Raw genomic sequence first — 22,873 nt, forward strand, 5'->3', positions numbered from 1 at the left:
ACTGCAATCTGGGCAGGGCCCTCTCAACAACCCTGCCCAGGAGAGGCTGGGCAGCAGGACACTGCCATGTGGCGGGGAAGCGAGGAGGTGACATCTCACCAGCAGATCAGGTGTGTAATTCTGAAATAAATCACGGTGGGTTTGGCCACAATTAGCCACCTTAGTGGGAACACACTCACCTCCCTCTATAAATTGGTAGCATTTAGGGAGTATCCCAGGGCTTCCTCGAGGCATCCCAGCTCAGGGTATTTAGCAGCGAGCAAGCTCAGGCAGCAGTTACAACACTCCACATAGCAGAGACTTGGTCTCAGATTACAGACCCTAATTGCTGCTATCAATCAGAGTAACAATTAGCATCAGATGAATACATTCCCAGTACTCTCGGGAGAGGATGGGGAAGGAAAAAGGGAGTCTTAGTCCCAGTTTACCTCAAGTTCACTGGGAGGCCACAAGAAAGCAACTCACAGGCAAACTTCCCAGGCACCCGGTTTCCCCAGGATATTCACCACCTCTGAAACACCCAAAGCTACACAACAAAAAATAAGCTCCTCCAGCCCTCCTAGTCCAAGCAGACAGCTGCCTTTCCTCTACATTTCCACAGAAAGAAGATCACCAAAACCAAGCCACCCTCCCTGCTGCAAGAAGCCACCACCATCACCCACAGCCTCTCCTTTCTTTAGCTCCTTCATTGTGCACCAGACAAGGCAGATTCAGCCTCTCGGTTCTTTCATGACTCTTGACCTCCGTATCCCCACGGTCCTGAGACTATGAGCAGTGCAACAGGCCACACGCAAGCAAGGAAACCCCTGCCCCCGCAACATGCACGGCTGCACACTGAGCTGCCTCTCCTAAACGGATCTGCAGCATGCTCTACTTCAGAAAAAACTTTGCTACCTGACTCCTTACAACCTCAGGGGAATCAAAAGCGGAGTCAGAAACCAGAAGTCTGAAGAGTCATCCCAAACCACAAGATTTATTTCTCAAAACATTTGCCAGACGTGCAAGCTTACACAAGAAGTTCGCTGTCCCCTCAGCCCAGCCCCAGGCTCCCCCGGCAGCCGCAAGACCGGCCCGGGGTGCCCCACCGAGGGCTGCGGGCCCCCCCCCCGCCACCTCGGCCCTCGCCCCACCTCCCCAGCCCTGCTCAGAGCCTGTCACAAGCGGGCCCCAGCCCCACAGCCTGTCACAGGCAGGTCGGCAGTCCCCCAGCCTGTCGCAAGTGGACAACGGCCTGCCACGAGTGGACCCTAGCCTGCCCGTCACGAGTGGGTTTCAGCCCCACAGCCTGTCGCGAGGTAGCCCCAACCCCACAGCCTGCTGCAAGCAGTTCTTGGCTCCACCCGCTGCCACAGTGGGGACCCCAGCCCCGCAGCCCGTCACAAACAGGGCTTGGCCCCACAGCCCGTCACGAGTGGGCGCGGGTCCCGCAGCCCGGCTAGCCACAGCCCACTCGGCGTGGCCGCCACGCCGTGGGTTACCTTCCGCACAAGGCGGCGGCGAGGGGACACCCCGGACGACACACCCCCACCGCGACGAAGGGGCGGTTCTAAATTAGCATGCGGCGCAGTGCACGCTGGGTAGCGCCGGCCGCTCACCCTGACCTAGAGGTGGAGAGAGAAGTAGCGTTATATATAACGATGAGGCTGCAGAGAGGTGCGTCCGGGGGAAGCTCACCGCCGAGGCCACCCACAGGGTGCGCGTCACCCACGCCCCGCCTCGGGGAAGGTCTGAGGGAAGGGCCGCCCGCGGCTCTAGCAGGGCCCCGCCCGCGAGTGGGCGGGTGAGCCACCAGCAAGGGGGGGCGCCGCGTCATCGGGCCGGTCCTGGGCAGGAGAAACCGCGCAGGTTTCGCGTGTGGGATTCCAACCCCCACGCGTGTAGAAACTCCGGTGGATGCTCGTGGCCCCGCGGTGCTTTGAGACAGACTCACGGCCGGCTATTCTTGAGTCCAATGGGTGAGGTGGGGCAGCGCCCTACAACCCAATTCAGACTACTCTCCCCCGGACACTTTTTTCTTATCCGTTATTATCACCTTAAAACTCCCCCCAACACCCCCAAAACTGGTGGCAGAGGCTCTGCCACCCCCTTCTAAAATAATCACAAACACCAGTTTGGTTAAAAAACACAACTGATCACCACTGTTGATTTCCACCCGCCGCAGCTCACAGCGGGTTGGGATAGCGCCGTTGGGAAAACAGCCTGGGTTGGTTCGGTCGAGAGGCAGCAGAGAGCTGGGAAGCAGAGAGAGATGGCGTAAGGGAGGGATGTACCCCAAAATGTGGACCCCTACTGGCCTCAGGATGTGGCCACAAGCATCCCTCCCCCCATATCCCTCCTCCATCATACCCCCCCATCACTATCCCCCTCCAAATCATTTGCTTGTAAACACCAAACTCTCATACCCAGGGCTGGTATCCCCTACATTCCCTACCCGTAGCATATTGCAGGCAATCAGGCATCACCCCAAAAGCCAGGAGCCACCCCCTGCCCTATCCAGCAACAGCCCAGGGGGATGCTCTCACCTGAGACACCTGGGCAGGGTTGAAGAGGGGGATTGTCCCCACCAGTGGGGTAGATTGATGGAAGCTGGGCTGGAAGGGGTGAAGGCAAAGAAACTTAATGGCCATCTCCCAATTTCAGACCCCCCCCATCATACACAAATACACCTCTCTCCTCCCCTCACCTGCTCTCCTGCTGTCTCCCCACCACCTGCATCCCACGAGCCTTTCATCCCAACAGACACTGGAGTAACAGGAAAGATATTTTCACCTTGCATTCCTCCTGGGTCATGCCACAAAGGAAAAAAACCAAAAAACCACCACCAGAAAAACCACCTTAAAATTAAGAGGACCAGCTTCTAAAAGGCTGACAGGGAGAGGGGCGAGGGGACCCACGCAGCATTTACCAGGGTTTTGGGAGGGAGGCTGAGCCAAAGGTCTTGTCCCAGCTGTGACCGGAGCATCAGGTGGGGATGGTGATGTCTGTTCCTGAAATCACATCCACGCATTTAGATCAGAAGCTCCTTACACAGCAAGGAGGCCTCTGCACCCGATACCACACCACACTTTTGGGGTACCGCTCTACACCCATCCTCCTGAAGAGGTACCCCAAGAGCTACAGGCACCCAAGCTAAAGGGGAGCTACAGGGTCAGGGCAAGCAACCCCCCTCACAAAACTATACCACCCGGAGAGCTCAGAATTAGGCAGGCAGCTGGACACCAAGCCTCTGTACAGCATAAGGGGCCCCCAGGCTCCATGGGTCCCCCTCTTTTCCTCATCTGCTAGTTTTGGAAGAATATCCAAAAATTTCCTGCTCTGGGACTGTAGGTCATTCTCAACCAGGATGAAACTTCCAGGGAGAATCTCACTCCAACATCTGCCTCCAAGCCCACCATCAGCCTGCAGTCAGGGACGGGACACCCTGAGGACTCGGCCAGTACTGGGATAACCACGCTTGACTGCTTCCCTGTCTCTGCTGCGCTTCCAGTTAAAGAGGTTTTCCTTCCCTGCAGCTCCTAAAATCTGCCTGAGTGGTGCCGCTTGCAGCTGCTGCTTTCTGCTCTGGTGGAGGGTAAGTGATCCACGCAGGGTTTGCCAAGTCCTTGGAGGACTTCCCAGATCAAAGAGGCTTTATAAATTTACAGTTGTTATTAATCAAGGATTCACCTCCAGGCTAAAAGGGCTCCTGGTTCCGCTCTGCCCCCGCACAGAGCGGCTACAGCCACAAAGAGCTGTGCAATGGCACGGCCCAGCCACCTGCACAAGGATGGAGGGAGAAATAGCGGGTAAAGGGGGAGATGTGTCACCTGTCCCCATGGCTGTAACCCTAGGTGTCACCCAGGGACAGGACAGCCTTTCTTTCCCTACCTGCAGTCCCAGAGTGGGGGAGTCTGGGGCCACCTCAGGCATGGCTCTGGGAGGTGTTTCCTTGGTGGGCTTCGACCGAAACCAGCCAAACCACCTGAATCCGGAGCTCTGGGAAACAGAGGTTGTCACAGTCAATGGAAATATGTGGGAAGGAGAGGATGCCACAGCCACCCAGATGTCCCCCACACTGGCCAGGAGCAGGCACCATTTTGCCCAGGTCAGGGCAGGCACAGGGGACATCGGGGACAGGCAAGCTCGGAGCACAAGGCTTTACGTCACTCTGGCATGCTCACCTTATCCTCACCCGGCTTCACCACCTCTGCTGGTGCCGGATCTTCAGCAGCATCTTCACCTGCGCTCTCTGAGGAAGGCTGGCTGTCATCATCCAAGGAGATGGTGGAACCCTCTGAGATGGTCCGAGCCCTTTCCTTTAACTCCTCCTGGCATCGGAGATCAGACCTGCCGCTTGGTATTCCCAGAGGAGCCACCCCAAGCCTGATCAAATCATCCCTGGCACTCCTCTGTGCCAGGCTTAACAGATAGGAAACCCCATGTCCCTTACACAGCAGGTGTGGAGGAATAGCACCCGCAGCAGGGACGGGGTGCAGTGGGCAGCCCATGGTCCCACAGATAGAAGAAGGCTGGAGAGGGCTACCCTACCTGTCAGGTCCCTGAGGGGACAGCTGGCACCATGATGGTGGGTTTCTATGCCAATTAAGTGCATGGAAGGATAAGCCAGTGAGTCCCAAATCCCCCTGGGGCCCCTGGTGGGATGGTCTTCCTGACCCCTCTGACTCACCTGCTCTGCTGAGAGGGATGGCTGCACCCCTTCTGGGGAGAACCGGGCACCCTGGGGCTCCCCAGCTCCTCCTGTAGAGCAGATGGAAGGACACAGTCAGGGCTTGACCTGCCCAGGGCAGCCAGCGCTGGTGGACACAGTTTGCACACACAGCACCAGGGCAAGTGTGGCTCCACATCTGGGCAAGGTTGGAGGGAAACAAGGTGCTAGGTGAAGGCAGCACTGGCAGGGAGCAGCGTTTGAAGTGACACATATGCCATAGGGGATCATACTTCCCTGAGGGGCACCCCATCCCACTGCTACTAACCTGGGACAGGCATTTTTGCAGAGAAAAAAGGCTGGAGCATGTACCTGCAGGTGGCACCACCTGTGGAGGGGGCTCAGCAAAAACCCCTCCCAGAGGGGTGGCCGGCTCTGGGCCAAGTGTGGGGGCTTGCAGCTCTTGCCGAACACTGAGCAGTGGCGATGCTGTGACCTGAGCAGGGGCTGGAGGCTGGAGGGACGCGTCCTCATGGGAGATGGGTCCCTGGGGTGGCATGGCCTCGTACCACTGGTCATGCTGGTAGCCTTCACTCTGCAGAAGCTCATGGTGAGGCCCTCCATCTAAAAAAAAAAAAAAAAGAAAAAACACCACGAACAAAAAAACTACCCCACACCTTAGGAGTTTACTCCAGTGTTTATAATTTCATTGGGCTGTTGCACTGAATTTTCCCCTTTTCTATTATACATCAGCAGGAGCCAGGCGGGTGAGGAGGGACCCCGGGGACTACATGGAGGCAAGAGAGGAGGCAGGGCATGGCATGGCAGCAAGGACCTTTCAGAGACTTCAAGGAAGGTGGGCTGTGAAAGACGGGGGAACCTCCCAGGAATATGCCTGAGGTTGCAAAAGAAGGGGAATGCTATGGAAGCAAAGAGACCAAGCAAAAACAGCACGTGCCCAGCGGTTCAAAGGAGCCTGGGGCCTTCAGCTTTTTCTTCCACTCCTGCTGCACACCCCAAGCAGGAAAGAAAATTCACCAGGAAGCCGCAGCCTTCATTCCTGCTCCACAGGAGTGCCCATGAATGAGTTTCTTGCTTTAGGCAGATTTATTTGGGGCTTGTTTGAAAGACAGCTTGAGCAAGTGGGGTTTGTTTTACTTAAGACACACACAGACACATGTTGCTCTCTGTCTGATGTCAGACACAGTGCAGGCAGCACACTGCCATTGGTCCCAGGTGCGTGTCCTGCTTGTTCCAGCTCTGCAGCCTCCAACCAGAAATGTGCTGGGCACTGGAAAGTTTCTTTCCCATCGCCATGAGACATAGCCAGGCAGGACCCAGACCCCATGGCTCTGAGCCTGGAGACAGGCTATGGCACCTCTTGGATGCGGTGCTACAAAAGCCTTGCTTTGCCTGCTGGTATTGCCTCCAGCCCACTCAGGATTGGCTTCGCACTCATGAGCTTCTCCTGCATGGCCTCAAGATGCTTGAGATCCACAGGGAGGATGATGGATGCTTGACTCCACACTGCCTGGCAAGCTCAGCTGGAAGAAGTCAGGAAGACAGCCCAGGCTGTAAGGATGGAGAGGGAGGTTGCTGTGACCATGTGGATCCCAGCTTGGCACCTTGATTCAGGCTTTGTCTTTCCAAGATGGATGAAGTCAGCACCAAGCCAGCTTTCTCTGCATGCAGGTCCCTCAGATGGTGGCTCTGGATGGTCTTCTCAATGGAGAAAACAGCCAAGCATCGGGAAAGTGAGCTGCAGAGACCCACGTGGAGAAGACACTGCTGCTCAGAGAAGCTGTCCCACTATACTTGTGACTTCTTTCCAGGGAAGGATGATCATTGCCTCAGCCCTGACAGCAGCAGAAGGCAATCAGGATTGATGATCCTTTTTACTGACTGGGAGAGTTCTTTGAAGAGGAAATTGGCAGCAGGAAAGCTGATAGGAAGAAATGGCTTGGAGGAACTTGTCATGTTTTATCCTGTTTGCACCAGCCTTTATTCTCCACCCATTGGTGCCAGCATTCCCAGCAGAAAGCTAGATCTGAGCAGCAGCGAGGAGCAGCGGGCTGTGCCAGGGCATTCTGCTGATGGAGGTGGCTGTGAAGCAATACTGAAGGGTCACCAGTCCCTGACTTCTCCTTGATGGGACATTCTGATATACATGCTGCCCAGCTAAGAAGGGAAAGCTCTCCAGCCCTTCTCTTGACAGCCACCCAGGGAAGGCTCACGTCCCTCACCTTGAGGTCTCTTGACTCTCTGGGTGGACTGTCACTACAGGGGACTCTTGGGGTCACCGAGAGGCAAAGCAAAGGGATGAAAGAGGCAACAAGGAAGGGGAAACACTGGGGCTTCACCAACAGGCATGCTGCAGCACAGCATGCAGAAGGACAAGCTCCTTCCTGAAACTTTTTGCTCTGCAAGTGTGAAATCCCCTTAGTTCAGGTCCAATTTGCATCCTCAGAGGACTGCCTGCGAATGGGGCTGTCTCCCCTGAGGCTCAGCCAAGAGGCACATGGTTCGTCCAGCCCCACCCCCCCTTCTCCTTCCAAGGTGCCCACAGGGACTCCTGAGGCTGCAGTAATTAGGCCAAATTACTCAGGCTTTGGATGGAGGGCACAAGCATCAACCCCTCTGCAGCCTATCCCTGGCAGCCCCATGCCAGAGGGATGCATCCAGACAGCAGTAAAATTTTGAGCTCTGGGGGGATGTAAGGAGGAAGGAGCAGCTGCTGAGAAATGCTCTGGGGAACAGGGAGCTGCCTCCCAGCCTGTGGCAGCACAACTCCATATGTAGAGAATCCCACTGCAGTGATTGCAACGTGCTGCTTCATTTTCTTTACCTGCCATCGATGCAGCAGCCCAGGAGAGCCCTGGCTGAGCAGGTCCCACCTCTGGAGGGAGGTCATCTTCCACCTGCAAGGAGTCAGAGGAAAAACATGATAAAAGAGATGGAAAGAGGGATGGCACAAGGCAAAGACTAAGGAAACCACGAAGCCAATGTAAAGGAAAGCATGGTGTTTGTGGGTCTGGGGCTCATGCCCCACCCTCAGCCTGCAGAAGCCTAGGTTAGAGGTGAGACCCATACCAGCACGCTCACAGCTCTTTCCCAGCAAGCGAAGGGGGCTGCAGCACCACTGCCCTACTGAGAGCAGGCAGGAGGGGAAATTGGAGACAGAAAATGGCACAAAACCAAAAGACACAAAGCCTCAATGAAGAGCATTAATCCAAGGACCACAGTTAGGAACCTGAGAGCACACATCTGCAAGGTGATGTCCTACCAGTGCCCCCTCCAATAACCTCACCGCAACAGAAGATCATCTTTCACCCACCAGCCCCTGACTGCCCTCCTTGAGCCAAGAAAAGGAGCATTTTGCCCCATGAGAAGCTCTGCAGCCCTCGCTGCTCACACCCTCAGGTGTTGTAACCCCCCTGCTCCTGCTGAAGCTGCAGGTCCAACAGCAGAGACCACATCTCTGAGCTCACAAGCCAAGGGGAAGGGCACCCGGCTAACAACAGCCTTTGAACCTCCGTATCTCTCCCCTTGGATTCAGGGCAGAGGAGGAAGATGCTTCCACAGGCAAACTACAACGCAGACCAGCTGCCTTCCAGCATCCCCACTCCTCTTACCTCCCACTCCTGGCAGCAGGCTCGGAGCTCTACCAGCCAGTCAGGCTCCAGCGTCTGGTCCTGTTCCGGCATCTCCAGGAGCAGTGGATCAGAGAGCTTCAGCCGCTCAGCTAGCTGCAGAGCCAAGGAAGGCAATGGGGCTTGTCACACATCTAAGCTCCACAGAGGAGAGACCAACCCTTACAGCAATTGCACGTAGCCGGGCACACAGGCCTGGGGCAAACTAGCACCAGACCTGCACATCATAATAAATGTGGGGGTTAAAGTAACACCAGCCTCTTGTGCAAGATTTATTCCCTCTCCTGCATTGCTGCAGAGAGCTGCTGGCCCATCCCGTGCCCCACAGAGAGCCTCCCAGCAGGGCTATCTCAGCCTTCTCCAGAGAGATGTCAAAGATGCTCCTCACATCAGACAGGCAGGTAACTATTACCATCCTTTTCTCCTCAGAGGTAAAGGAGCACCTTTAATCCCACTTGACAGCCAGCCTGAGGCACCAGCGGGCTTGCAAGACACACTAGCAGGAGCCGTAGGAACAGCGCAGCTCCCAGGGCTATGCACCAGCCCCACACCTGCCCCACAGGGGTGGATGGGAGTCAGTAGGGTTTGAGCTAAGGGCTCACCCAGCCACTTCTTCATCCAGCTTTGCAACAAGTATTACCATCACTAATAACCACACAGAAAAATACAGGGCTGGGAGGGACCCTCTGTGGATATCTGATCCATCTGCTAATGCTCAAGAAAATTCTGTCTGCCCACACCAGCCCATGCAGCCTGTGTTTGTCTGATTTGCACTTACAAATCTCCAAGGAGAAGATTTCATAGCCTCCCAGGCCTGTCCTGATGCTTAGCGTCCTTAAAGATTTTTTCTTAATATTTAAGTGAAATCTTCCCTGCTGCAAATTAAGCCTCTTGATTCCTGTTCCCACAGAAGCTGTGGGGACAGTCAGGTACCATCACAGAAAAAGCAGCCTCCTGCATGCTGAGGGCTGTTATCACATCCCCCCACACCCCTTCCTCCCCCAGCATATCTCGCCTGGAAAAAAAAATAACCCTGAGGCCTTCTTTGGAGGTAATTTTCCCCTCAATCTCTTATCACCCCTGCTCTTCTTTTCTACACTTGCTCCAATTTGGCCCTGTCTCCGAGTGCAGCATCCCAAACAGGGCAGAGTGCCCCAGCCAAGACCCCTGAGACCTGACCATGGGGGGATTTATCACTTCCTTGTCTCACACATGCCGTTCTTGCTCTCACAGCCCAGAATAACATTATAACATTGGATTATTTTTCCCCTTTTTTTGCAAGAGCATCCTGTTACATTACTGCTCAGCATTTTTTCCATGCTCCACTAACTCCCCCAGGTCCCTCTCTGCAGTATTACTGCTGTGTGTTTAATTTCTCCTGCAAGAGATGGGTCCGTGCCACCCTGACTGCAGCTGTCTCAATGGCATGGGGCTTGAGCTACTGTCAATGGAACAAGAGAATCTTCTGGGGTGACCCAACCCACTGGCCCAGGGTGCCATAGAGGGCTCCCTGCAGAGCCAAATCACTCTGGACAAATTGCTTAGACAAGGGTCTAGTTTTAAGACCGCTGGATGAAGGGAGATGACACTCACCCAAAGCACTACTCCTCATCTGAGTCTTTACTGTATTTTCTCTTACTGATACCAACCCGCTTATTGGGAATTTATCAAGCTCCCTCCCAGCTCCTTCATGCTTATTTATCCTCCACGCTTTGCTACAAGGCTGCCTCATCAAGGGCCACCAAAAGCCTTCCAGAGGTGACTTTGCAGCTCAGCCACCCTCTGCAGCCGCACATCTCAGCTATTCCCACCCCCTGCCCCACACCAGCTCCCATCAACTGTTTCTTCCTATTCCCAAAATTGCTCAAAACAGTCTAAACCAGCACAAAATACACTTCCCACCTCCAGGAGGTTACAGTGAGACACCATCCATGCAGCTAGAACCCGCTCAGGACAGGGGCCAGCCACAACAAGCAGAGTAACCCAGCCAGGAGCTTGCACTACCAGACCCCACCATCCCATCTCTTTGCCAACACACATGTGTTCATCCTAAATCAATTGCAGGAAAGAGGAAATTATAAGCATGATTACTCCTAAACGGGGGGAATGTTTAATCGAAAAGCCAATGTGCACTTTGATCCAATATTAATGAACCAGCACCTGGTTGTATATCGTCCCCAGCTTCAAAAGAGGGGAAGTCTTAATCAAACACTAATGTGTATCATAATTTGTAACACAGTATAAAACATCAAAGACAAGAGTGTCTACAATGCACTAGTTTTTCAGATGAAAGTGTTTTCTCCCAGGAGAAGCATTATCCCCAGCAGAACGGTAGATCTGACAGGCTGTTAGACAGTAAATATATTTCAACAATGGGGTGGAGGGGCTGCACCAGCTGAGTTTTAGGCAAGTTCTACAGCACCTGCTTCAGACAGGCATCCCTGCTGCCCCTCATCTCACAGCACTGCAGCTTTTGCCCCCTTCACAATAGAGGAAGCCTTCGAGCAGCCTCGGCAATGCCCCAATAATGCACATGGAGTGGGCAGACCTGCTCTCCTGAGAGCCCAACCTGCTTGGAGGACCTGGCACACTTTGCTTCTCCCCTCCCTGCCCCAGCACCCTGCTCATGAAGCAGAGGAGCTGGACTCAGGGCTACAAGCTGGGACACGCTCCTGTTCACTGTAACCCCAAAAGAGCCCCTGGCAGGTAAATGTAACCGTGGGATGATGTGCTGGAGGGGAAATGGCAAACACTCACACTTCAGCTTCTTAGGCCTGTTCCATTTAGAAGTTCAAGGAGCCCCTCCAGGATAGAAAACATCCTTTGCTTCCAAATAACTCTGCTTTTACTTGGCAGCCAACACAAGTCCTTTGTTTTCTACCCTAAATCCATGGGTATTAGAGACCCTGCAGAGGTCTTGGCTTTGTCGTGCTCAGCACATGCCAGGCAGCAAACCCTGGCGGGGCTGCACTGGGGAAACCTCAAGGATGACTCCCAACACACCAGGTCCTCAATGTGTACCGTACTGCCAAGGATGCAGGGGGGTACGAGACTCACCTTCATCACTTGCTGGGCCAGGACAGGGTGGGTGGTTGGATCCTGGCCCAGGAGCACAGTGGCAATCTGCTCACAGTATTGCAGGGCCTGGGCTGGGAGCCCATAGTCAGCCAGGCGAGAGGCGTAGAGGAGCTTGTACACCTCAAGAGAGGGAAGCAGAATGGACATAGGTCACTGAGGAGGCACTCGTGCCTGTAAGTCCCCTCTGCCTGGGTGCTGGCACATCATTCCAGCATGACTCGGGGCACCTGGGGTCATGGGTCTCATCACCCAGAAGCCACCTGCAACTTGGGAACACCCCGCCCATCCCCTGGGGCAGCCCAGCCACACTCCCCAAACTGTGGTGCTGTCACGAGGCCAGCCCCCCATCTTCATTTATCCAGCCGATTTGCGCAGTGCCTGAGACAGCAGCGGCTGGCTGCTTATTTGCAATACAAAAAGCTGATCCATTGCCCAGGGAGCAGGAGGGGAGCCAGACCTGGGCAAGCACCAATTCATTAAGCACACCATGCCCCCGAACCTGTCCAAAGCCCGGCCCTGGAAGAGCCCCTCAGCCAGGGCAGCCTCCCCATCACTCCCAAAGCCCAGAGAGGGGACAAGCCTTGGAGAGCAGCCTGAATCCCTGGCTTCACAGGGATGGATGCATGTTTTGGGGCAGGTCTGAGGTGTTGCACCAGATGTACTTGCACATCTCTGCTACCTGGAAGGGAAGCAGGAAGAATTTGGGCTGTCGTAGCTGCTGGCAGTACTCAAAGATTTCCATCCGCTGGATGACCTCCGTCCTGGCAAACTGGGTGAATGCCTGACTGCAGAGGAGAGGAGTAGATTCAGCAAGCAGAAGCAGAGCTCTCTCCCCAGACAGGCCCATACACAGACTCACAGCGGCACACTGTGCCAGCCTGCAGCTGGAGAGGCCCAGAGCAAAGCTCACATTAAGAGCAGTAAAAACCCAGAGTCAGGGATTGGTTTTGCATAAAAGTGAGATCCCGGAGATCGGAAGGTGGGACACACCACTCTGGCAAGACCATCACACCTCCTCGGCTCACTCACCGGTGGCTGCTACCCAGCAGAGCCATGCGGTCTTCTTTCACCCCAAAGTAACCAAAAGGAATATCTGCCATTAGGTAGCAGAAATGAGCTGCTTCAACTGCTCCCTTGTCAGCTGGATGGGAGGAAAAAAGACACTTAGTCCTGAGAGAGAGGTCACCGTGTGCTCAGGCATTGCTTTGGAGGCCCCCAAACTCACACGAAAACCCAAACCCAAACGCCCAACTTTTCTTCCCTGTCCACACAGATCCCGATTCCTCCCTTCTCCCTGCTTTTTGTCCATTTTCCCCAATGGCTGCTTTCTGTACCTAGGAGTTTTTTTCATTTCAGTGGTAGGACCAGGAGAGCATGAGCAGGGTCCAGCTCCAGCTTCAACTCTGCAGGGTGCCATTATTGGCATGAAATCCCCAAGAGTTCCTGCCACCCAGAGCAAGTCTCAATCCCTGCAGTTACATATGCCCTCCCTGGGTCCAGCTGCTCTCGGTGTCTCCAAAAGAGCAGCCAATGGGTGTGCCTGAGCCTAACTCCTCTGCCAGCATGAAGGGCAGTGGCATGCATCAACACATCCCTGCCACCACACAGGCGCTGCAGGTCCGGGGGTACAGGCATGCACTCCCCTTCTCAGCACCAACACACATCCATGCCAGCATCGATATGCATGGTGACAGTGCAGGTGCCCACCCACAATTACAAGACAGCAGGAGCATAACTGCTTACAATGGCCTCAGCTCACCCAGAGTGTCTCCCATGGTGATGATGGCTTGGTGGTTCAGCGCCATGTCTCCAACCTTGTTGGACAGCATTGCAGCCAGGTGGGGTCTCCAGTCTCCCCATGTGGCATCCCCACAGCACTGGAGGGCGAAAAGAGGAAAGTGAAGGTGAGCAGAGAAGGTCACCACAAGGTGGGCATCACAGGCAGGTGACAGCAGAGGGCTACACACGCTGGGGCCAGGCGTTTTGCTCACAGACCAGTGCTGCCTGAGGGATTCTTCCTGACATGAGCTGGAAGAGGGTCTGCAGGGGGTCATTGGTAGCCAGCGTGCTGGTGAACCTGTGAGGAGACAGCAGAGATAGGGCTGCCATGCCAGGACCCCCAACCCTCATTCACCTTCAAGGGCACATCCCAAATGTCCCAGAAAAGCAGTGTCCTGACAGGCTTTCAGAAGAAGGCAGAAAGGATCATCAGCCCATGAGGCTGATGATCTGCATTACCTGCAGAGCAGACAAATCTCCAGGACAATGCTGGATAAAACCTCCTTAAAAGGATTTGGGTTCACAAGACAGAAAATTTCTGCTTAACCCTCCCTGAAGAGATCAACCCAATCCAGACTAAAGTATGTTAATTCCACCAGAAAGTGTTCATATCAGTGGGATAAACAGTTCAGACCAGGCTGGATCACAGTCAAGATGGCTCAGCTCCCCCTACCCTAATGACTGCCTTTGCTAGGGCAGCAAGGGCAAAGCCAAAGACTCAGAATAAATCCACCCACATCTCCATGGAATGGCTTTCCTTCTGCTTTCCAGCCCCATCTTGGTTTATCCTGTCCATTAGGAAGCCGGAAGGACTCAGGCCCACCCAGATGGATGCTCCCTCTCCCCTTTGCCCCTTCTGAAAGGGGGCCCAGATGAAATCAATACTCGTTTTTCAATGCACTGGGGCTGAGGGCACCAGAAGGGATAACAGGCTTGGCAAAGCCAGTCACAGAGCATCACACCTTGCTTTCAGTTCTCTGACTTACCCATTAAGCACCCAGCTGTAGGTCCGAGGGTCCATCTTGCTAGAGAGGAAGAGGGCATGGCCCCACAGTTGATTTCTCATGGCCCAGACGAGAGCATCCTGCAGCCAAGGTGAAAAAGGAAATGGGTTTGCACTTACTCTGCTTCTCTGCCCTCCTCCACTGCCAGGAGACGCTCTAATCACCCAGCTCAAAGAACCTCAAGAACTGCTCTGGCTTTAACTAATACCCTCCAAAAAACTCTCCCATGTTCACAAAGGCCCCTTTATCTTTCTACCTTGCATGATGACAAGAACTGGGACCTTCACAGCAATATTATCTTTCCTGGATTTCCAGGTCTGTGCTGCCTGTTAGCTCTCAATGCCATCGCTGTGGGATCCCAGCCTGGGCACCCATGTTTCTCTGCATCCAACCCTCCTCTCTCCCTGTGCCTTTGGTATCCCTTGAGGTCACATAGCTGCAACTAAACCTGCAGTGCTGGTAAAAGCCTCTGCACCTTGTCTTCACTTGGGGCCCCAGCCCAATGGTGGGAAATCACTGCCGTAAGTCCTGTTGTACAAACACAACTTGAAGGGTTGATCCCACAACCACAAGGCACCTCTTGACCACTCTTCCCTTTAAAACCTGCCTGAAGAGGCCAAAGGGGCCAAGGAAAAAAGTCAGTGCTGGGTCCTGGATCCTGTCACCACTTACTTTCTTCCTGCCATAGTAGAGGAGCTTGGTGAACTTCTCCACTATCTGTGCCTGTGTCTCCACAACAGGAGGGACCTCCCCTGTGATGAGGTCCAGCGTCCCCGTCTGACATGACATCCACTCATCATCCATCAGGCCAATAAGGTTTGCTGCAGGGTTTTGCCTCTTGTACTTCTCCTGGTGCCTGCAGTCTTGCATCAGCAGCTCAGCTGTGTCTGAGCCCACCATGGACTGTGAAAGGGAAGGGGAGAAGCAAGGCCTGTGGAGGCTGCCCCATGAGCAAAGGCTGACGGCACTTCCAGCCCAGCACTCATCCTAGCACATGTCCCCAGCAAGACCAGCCTTGGCCATCAGCACGCAGTTTTGGAGGACAAAAAAATTCAGCACAGCTAGCAAGACATTCACAGCACTCACTCTGAAGATCTTATTCGTCTGTTTCCAACAAGCAGCCACAGATTATATTGGGTGGATTTCACTGGGGTAAGGGAATAATCCCCTTTTAATCATGTGTCAGCTCCTCAGTGAAGGTGGCACCAGTCCCTTTCACAGTTGCTATAGCATTGGGTTGTTGGTAGCTCACAAAGATGAAAAGCAGTCACAGAGAAGGATTTGCTCTAAATATTGAGGCAGTATCAAATTGGTTGATAGTACTATGGAAATGAGTACACACCCCCTGAAAAGAGCAACTGCATCAAGAGGCACCTAAGGGGCATATAACTTGTCTCACTTCTAAAGTCAAAAGGGTCAGCCCCTTCCACAGGACACCTACCCCATTCTGCTGGCAGAGGAGGACCAGGAGTTTCCAGAGAAGAGCTGAATCTCTGCCTCTCTGTGTTGAGAGATCACAGTTTGTGGCTATCTTCTGCTGGCAAAATGTCATCACGTCCACCTTGTGCAGATCTTCCCTACAGCAGCACAGACAGACACCAAAAGAAACCCAAGGCAAAGCAACCTAGGACACCATTCAGACTCAGAGTGTCCCCACTTTCCCCAATGGGGATGCCAAAGATTCAAAGTGAGAGGTGGAGAAGATCCCCAGCGCCAATGACCACATACCACATTGTCCACACTGAGCACAAAAGGGCTTAAATGTTATCATTATTTGACTCTCTAAAGATTTATGTGTTTCAGGGATGCAGAGTACATCTCAAAGCCCCTCTTTGCCCTCCTGCTATTTTCATCCATCCATCTGCAAAGAACCTCAGTTTTGCTTTGCTGTGCTGTTGTTACAGCCATGGATGTCCAAGGCTGCAGGAGTAGGCACACATATAGGCAGTATCTTTACTTAACTGGCATAGTGCAGGGAGAGAGTCACACCTGTGACTACATAAACCCTTTGGGTCTGAAACATAAGCAGAAACATTTAAGCTATGTGCAAGTCAGACAGAACTGCTGTCTTACAATAAAATAATCAGGCCATTGAAAAGAAAGGGTGACTGAGAAAAACCAGCCAGGAGAGAGGCACTGGGGATGGAAATGCTGATTCCGATGCAATCACACCAATACATCATATAGAGATCATATGGATATGGAGATATGCCTCCTTTGGCACAAGTGGTAACCTCCAGGTCTTCCACCCAGTTTCTGGGCACATGCAGCTCTTGCTCAGTAAATGGTTTTCCTCAGCAGATTGTTTTCCTCCTTTTGCACACTCCTTTCCTCTCCCTGCTTTTGTTATGAGTGACCAGAAGACATGCTGGTGTAACCAGTAGGATATAGAGACAATGCATATGCTGATGCAATACACCCTGATTCATTCCCAGGCTCACACTGGATGAAGGTGCATACTGGGTCTGACCCTGCTGTGCTCAACAGTCAAGGGACAAAAACCTTAGGGCAAGCTAAACCATAGGTTGACCCAAAGCTTTAGACATCCAAAGAGGTCTCCCAGAAATCAGTTTTGTGGGACATGAGTACAAGATAAGGTCAGACATACAAACTACACTAAACCCACACCCTATCAATATTCAGAAAAATCTTGCCCCACAATCCATCCAACCTACACAACAGCAAAGGGGCTGGGCTCCCAGTCTGAACCTAGACTTGGCCTTTGTAGATCTCAAAAACAGTGGGACCCTAAAGTCTGCCTTGAGCTCATGTCTCCTTCCAAAGGAGAGGTGCTTGCAAGCCAACCATGCCAGCACAGCCAGGAGGACACAGCTTCTGGACCTGCCAGCGCAGCATACCTGGCCAGGGGCCCTGGGAAGGCCTGTAGCTCCTCCAGCTCTTTCATGTCCTGAAGGATTACCTAAAACACAAGAGCAAATTCAGCAGCTGGACTTCAGCAATCAAGGTCAGCCCCAGGTGGGCATGCTGAAAGTCAGTGCCTTGGCTGAAGGTTCAACAGTGCTGGTGAACTCATTCTCTGTGCTAGCTTAAGGTAACCCCAAAGCATAGACCCTAAACCATCACATGGACCCCAGTGCTAAGGTCCAGGAAAGAAATGCCTGTTAAGATGGCATCTGCCTCCCTTGGGAGGCAAAATAGAAGACTGAAAGTCCGTGGTAGACTCAGGGGATGTATATGGCCTCTGTATTGGAGCACCTCAGAAAGGTGAGAAGGTATGGGCTACATCTGTCCCTATCAGAAGAGATCATTGTGAACAGGTCACAGACAACAAGGGTCATAGAGCTGAAGGAGCAGGATGCAGGGCCCAAAGCAACACCCAGGCACAGGCTGGCATGATGCAGACTCAAGAGTCCATGTTGGAGATAAGACAGCAGCAGGGAACGGGAAGGCTGCTAAGGAGGCTGTTTGCATGACAAAAGGTGTTTGCATCCCTCAGGGCAAAAGGGGCCACTCCAGCAAGGTGACGGAGGCCGGTCTGAGGTGCTGGGCTGTGGCATACCTCCAGGCTGTGTAGCTCGACGTGGGCCAGCTGCCCCTCGGTAGGACGGTGGGGACACACCAGCACCAGCTGGCCTCTGGCTCCAAAGCACACCACCACGTGTGGCAGCGAGAACTTGAGGGGTACCACTGGGGCTGGGGTGGACACCAAGGGCCCCCCTGCAATGACACACAGGCTGCCATGAGTCCCCTCACCCTGACCCCACACCCCCTCCGCTATGGAGGATGTGATCAGGTCTCATCCTGGCCCCCCATTTCAAGTAATCCTCCACTGACCCACCTTTTCCAAGAACTGTCCCCCAAAGCAAAAGGCATGCATGGCAGCTCCTGCACCTACCAGGGCAGAGCCACCGGACCATGCACCCACCCTGCAGCCCCCCAGTCATGCCTTGCACCTGCACATCCTCCTCCAGGAAAGGACCAAGATGCAAGACAGCAAGCCTCCTACCAGCCATTTACTTCCTTGCTCCCACCTTGTCAGTGGGGCCAGAGCCCCATCACACCTCACCTGCTTGTGCTGGGCTCCAGGTCCCTGAAAGCATGGATTCATAGTTGTCGGCACCATCATGGATGTACTGGCTGAGCTCGTAGCTGCTGGAGCTGAGCCCTGACTCGCGGTACTGCAGAAGCAGGCTGGGCTGGCCCAAGGGCTGCAAGGAAGGGAGAAAACACAAACCTGGCTCAGAAACTAGGGACACTGCTGCTTTCCTGCTCTCAGGGCAGTGGGACAGGCTCTGCTGCTCCATGAAAGTACCCAGCAGAAGCTCAGCAGAGCCGATTTCCATCTGAGCAGCTCACACCTTTCAGCATCTTCGGTTCATCACGGCACATACCCTGGTCATACCCAATGGCTTTTAAAATAATTTACATCAGCCACTGGTCTAGCCCAACAGCTTTCCTAGCCCTAACATGGACTCCCCAACACAGCCAGCAGACAGGGCTTGAGAACCCAGAAAAGCATTGCCCAGGAGCAAAATCACCACAGCAGGTTTGATTTGATCTTCCAATTTGCTCTTGGCAAAATACAGCAGTCAGGACACAAGTGTGATGAAGCAGGACTTGGTGGACAGAGCTGACAATGACACACAGCTTTTGGCTACCTAGTGAGGATGCAGAACTGCATCCCACCAAGCCTGGATTTCTGTCCTGCTCTTGGCCCTGTGTGGGAGTATACAGCCCCATGCCTGGGGAAAAAACAGCCCAGAAGGTGGAGGGTTCATAAATACTAACAACTCACTGTAATAATCCCCAGAGACTGTTAAGCACAGCGTGCAACATCACAAAGCAGCCCTTTTCTCCTCAGGAGGAGGGACACATGGATTGCTTCCAAAATCTGTGGGAGATCCCCAAGCCTTTTGTCCTCCAACATCTGCCCATCCTGAGGTTACCTCTCGGAGCTGGCCACCAGCCTTCCCTGAATCGCTGCCGAGGGTTTCTCCCCCTGCCCGCTCCCTCCTGTCAGTGGAGATGTAACTGTCCTCACAGGAGCCATAGGTCTGGGTCCTGGAGACAGGAGCAAAAGGAGACTTCCTGAAGGTCAGAGATTCTAGGACCAGCCACAAATGCCCTAATTTTGCAGCAGATGATTGCACCAAGTGATGTCCAGATTCCCCACCTTTACCTGTCCTGCCCCAGGGCGGCTGTGGCCAGGTTCGGATGGTAGCCCTTGTAGTAGTGCTGGTCCTGGTAATTGGTACTCTTGCTATAAGGCTTTCCCTGTCTCAGGTCTAGAGAGAAAATCAAGATTTAGCATTGCCCCTCTAGAGCAACAAGCCACAATGAAGTTGCAAAAGAAAAGCAATGAGTCAGGCAATTCGCCGTGCACACCCCATTTGCTTCCAAATTAGCCTGACACATTGGAGGTATGATAAAGCCCTGTATACGTTTGCCAATACATCAGTGATATCCTTTCCTCTTTTTTCCTCCTCCCCCTCCCCTCCCCCTTCTTCAGCCCAAGAACTCCAGAAACAGCAAAACTGAGGCCCTGGCCACCCTGATCACACAGCACCATCGGCATAGAGTTCAGCCTGGAACCAGGAATAACACAAGTTTTTAGACATGGAAATCAAAATCAAACATTCCCTTCAGTGCACCTAGTTCCTGCTCACATTTTTCTAAATGCCAAATGAGGGCAGTGCTGCATGGGGAGAACAACACTGACAGCCTAGGAATGTCGGCAGGCAAAAGCCCTTGAGATGTGCAGGCCCTGGGAGAACCACCCATTCTGGAGAAATCATGGCTTCTTCTCCTGCAAGCAAGTTGCCTCCATCCCCAGACCCAAAGGATAAGCCTGTACCTCTGTTATCCTGCCAGGTCACCGGCTGCTGCTGGTGGCTTTGGTAGGTGTAGCTATCCCCGTAGCTGGCTGCTGGATACTGCCAGCGAGGGTCTTCATATCCTTGCCTGAAATGCAACATAACATACTTAATCTGAGAAAGGGCACCGCTGAAGGTTCTGGACCACATCTAGGGTTAGACTCATGCCTTGGATGGGACTTCTGAAGGCGGAAAGGGTGATAGAAATACAGACAGGTCCCCTGCTTAGCACCAGGGCCAGAAACTGGTCCAGCATCATACCTGGAAGGAGCAGAAGAAGGTTTGGATACTTTCTGATCCCCATCTATGGAAAAGCCATGCACTGTGGTTTCAGAAGATACCAGATTTCAGCTTGATGGTGTGAACTTGTCATGGGGATCAACCTTCACCCACATTTTAGGAGAAGTCCCTCAAAAACATTTTCTCCACCAAGCTCTGGAGCTGCCATGTCCACTGCACAGCTCAGCAGGTCTCCCTCTGTGCCAGAGCGCAGCCCAAGCCACCCAGCCAGCACTCTCATACCTTAACCCTTTACAATTTACACAGCGATTTGGTCAGCCCTATGCAACACTCCCCGGTGTGAGCATCACACAACCTCAGCACAAATGCCTGCATATCCACACCATAACTCAGAGGGCAATAACTCAGGCAAATCAACCCAAATTTGCTGGAGCACTCAAAGGTCTTTCTCAGCACCTAGAGCATCCTCTAGCCTACATTTTATCCTTCTACCCTCCGCTGTTTCAGCAGCTGAGCTTGCAAGCTCCCTTTTGCTACTATATTACCATTTGTATTTTTATTGTTCACCTTGCACTTGGTAAAAAAGAATTGCATTTAATCAAACCTTCAAGAAAAATGCACCTCAGACCGAGACAAAGCTTGTAAAATGGCAACTGCAGAAGTCACAGCTGTAAGAAGAAATTGGAGTCAAAACTGCAATGCAGCCTTAAATATAGAAGTCACCGGCTGCTTTAATAGGACATCACCTAATCGTGCACTGCCTCTCTGAGCCTGCAACTGGTGGCTGCTCACCACTTTGTCCACGCCATGACAAGGGCAGCACACATGTTACAAGCCTATGAGAGCAGTGAAGTGGTCAAACCTTATTTTAAAAGGGTTTACAAGGAGGAGGCTCAGTGTGAGCATCGCAAAGTGACGTAGCTCTCACCTGGAGTATAGTCTGTTGGGGAAGCTGCTTTCATAGTACTCCGCCTGGGAAGCTGGTCTGCGGGCATCCCTCTGGGGGTGTTGGCCCTCATCCCAGGGGTGGCCAGAGAGGTGGCTCCCGTCCCAGGATCCAGGCCGAGGTGGGGGTCCCATGTGGAGCAGCTGACCCCTGGGCTGAGGTGGGGGGCCACAGTGTGCCTCTCCCCATGCCCCCTGGGCTGCCTGCCTCTCCCAGGGGTGGGGCAGCTGGGCAGGGGCCCAGGGGTCCATCACAAGCTTGCCAGTGAGACCCTTTCCAGCTTTGGGGTGTGGTGGGGTTAAGCCCAAACAGCTTTAGTGGCCTGCAAGCAATAAGATAAAGCATGGTGCATTTGATCAGTGGCTTTTCATCCCCCTCAAAGCCCCCTGGAAAGCTTGTTGCCACCTGCTCTCTGCTTTTGGAGCCTGCTGGAAACCCACCATCCTTTCTAAAATGCCCAGAGGCAAGGACAAGCTACCTCCCCACTTGCCTAAACTTGAAGCTCCCCCTAAAACACCACAAGGAAATGGTCCATTTTTCAAAGCAACAGGTATCCAGCTCTTCCTGGAGCAAGGGGTAGCACCCTCCTGCACCCCCAGCAAGCCCTGAACGTACCACAGCTCACAGCCTTCCCAGGCAGGTGACAAATCAGCTTTGCCTCTGTGACAAGGCAGTGAAACCTCATTTCTTACATGGTAGGGGAAGGAATATTGGCAAAGCTACAAGCAGGACAAGGAAAGTTATTCTCAAAGAAATGAGTCAGGTAAGAGACAGGGAGAAATGGAGATTTTTCATGTGAGCTATGAGATGGGGTGGAAACAGGGATTTCCTCCTGGCTTCCAGCTCCAGCAAGAATATAGCAGTTCAAGCAGACACCAGATTTACTTATTATAGTCCCACACAGAAGAGGAAACCTTAAGTAGAGCCCAGGGCAACATGCGGGTGAAGGCCTAGATGCCAGGGGGATGCCACCCTCAAGCCCCCCACATCTCCTCTTGCAGCACCAGTACCCAAACTGCCCCAACAAAGGCTCACAAACCTTCCTGACACAGGCAAGAAGGCCAGATGCTGTCTGAGCCACTTGTGACCGCTCTCACTCAAAGTTTAAGGCATTCTGAGGTCATTTCAGGGCTGGGGTGGGACACACTCAGGTCTGAACAGAGGTGCCTCAGTTTGTGCCTCTTCTAGGTGAAATCAGGGTTAAACCCTTGCTCTAAATAGCCCCCAGGCACAAGCATCCAGACACCCATCATTTTAGTCCCACCAAGGGTCCCCCTTAATTTTCGGCCAGAGGTTCCCACCACCATCCACCCCCCGCAGCAGCCACACACACCTGCTCGGAGGCCGCTGGGGCCCTTCTTCCGCTCCCTGGGTGCCGCTGCCAAAGTCCACTGCCACATGGGCTGCCGGCCGCCACAGGGAGGGCAAAGGGCAGTCTTTGCTCCTCCACCCCAGACCAACCTGCTCCGCCACTTGCTTGGCTTCCAGGGGGATCTGCATTGCTGTTTGCATCCCTGAGGGTCACCTTCTCCATCACTGTGCCTCCTCTCACCCAAGAGATGGAGCACACAGCCCTCCAAGTTCAAGAAAAGCCAGATATTTCTCCTGTGGGTTTGCGGGTTTTTTTGTTTTGTTTTTGTTTTTGTTTGTTTTTTTTTAAATGCCATGAGATACGTATCCTCCTCTATATATCCTCA

The 22,873-nt window shown here is 53.4% G+C and overlaps 1 protein-coding gene across 5 annotated transcripts; it reads right to left on the bottom strand.

The window, feature by feature from the left end:
* Positions 1–2,110: 2,110 nt before the first annotated feature.
* Positions 2,111–22,613, bottom strand: SEC16B (SEC16 homolog B, endoplasmic reticulum export factor). Of its 5 annotated transcripts, none has more exons than XM_075096852.1 (26): positions 22,510–22,613; positions 21,159–21,498; positions 19,972–20,078; positions 19,297–19,402; positions 19,064–19,178; positions 18,184–18,325; positions 17,677–17,834; positions 17,015–17,076; positions 15,598–15,733; positions 14,829–15,059; positions 14,139–14,236; positions 13,369–13,450; positions 13,133–13,250; positions 12,403–12,514; positions 12,053–12,158; positions 11,353–11,493; positions 8,278–8,391; positions 7,491–7,563; positions 5,018–5,269; positions 4,667–4,737; positions 4,161–4,304; positions 3,868–3,975; positions 2,906–2,987; positions 2,684–2,781; positions 2,523–2,615; positions 2,111–2,231 (listed from the first exon to the last, which is right to left on the bottom strand). In XM_075096852.1, the coding sequence occupies exons 2-26, from the start codon at positions 21,425–21,427 to the stop codon at positions 2,163–2,165; spliced, it is 3,087 nt and encodes a 1,028-aa protein (XP_074952953.1). In that variant the 5' UTR covers positions 21,428–21,498; positions 22,510–22,613; the 3' UTR covers positions 2,111–2,162. The 5 variants fall into 5 exon arrangements, with proteins under 5 accessions (XP_074952953.1, XP_074952956.1, XP_074952955.1 ...); XM_075096855.1 differs by having other exon boundaries at positions 2,523–2,591; positions 2,684–2,742; positions 4,161–4,307; XM_075096854.1 differs by having other exon boundaries at positions 2,684–2,742; positions 4,161–4,307.
* Between the last annotated feature and the right edge of the window lie 260 nt (positions 22,614–22,873).

This window comes from Phalacrocorax aristotelis, chromosome 6 (genome assembly GCF_949628215.1).
Source record: "Phalacrocorax aristotelis chromosome 6, bGulAri2.1, whole genome shotgun sequence".
NCBI classification, from domain to species: Eukaryota; Metazoa; Chordata; class Aves; order Suliformes; family Phalacrocoracidae; genus Phalacrocorax; species Phalacrocorax aristotelis.

What these genes read in the sequence shown, in the direction of transcription:
- SEC16B (XM_075096851.1), bottom strand. Translation starts at nt 21,427, where the DNA reads ATGGACCCCTGGGCCCCTGCCCAGCTGCCCCACCCCTGGGAGAGGCAG. An exon ending in GCCGCCCTGGGGCAGGACAG is followed by an intron (nt 19,179 to 19,296) that starts GTAAAGGTGGGG and finishes TCCTGTCTCCAG; the next exon opens with GACCCAGACCTATGGCTCCT. An exon ending in TTCCCAGGGCCCCTGGCCAG is followed by an intron (nt 15,734 to 17,014) that starts GTATGCTGCGCT and finishes GTGCTGCTGTAG; the next exon opens with GGAAGATCTGCACAAGGTGG.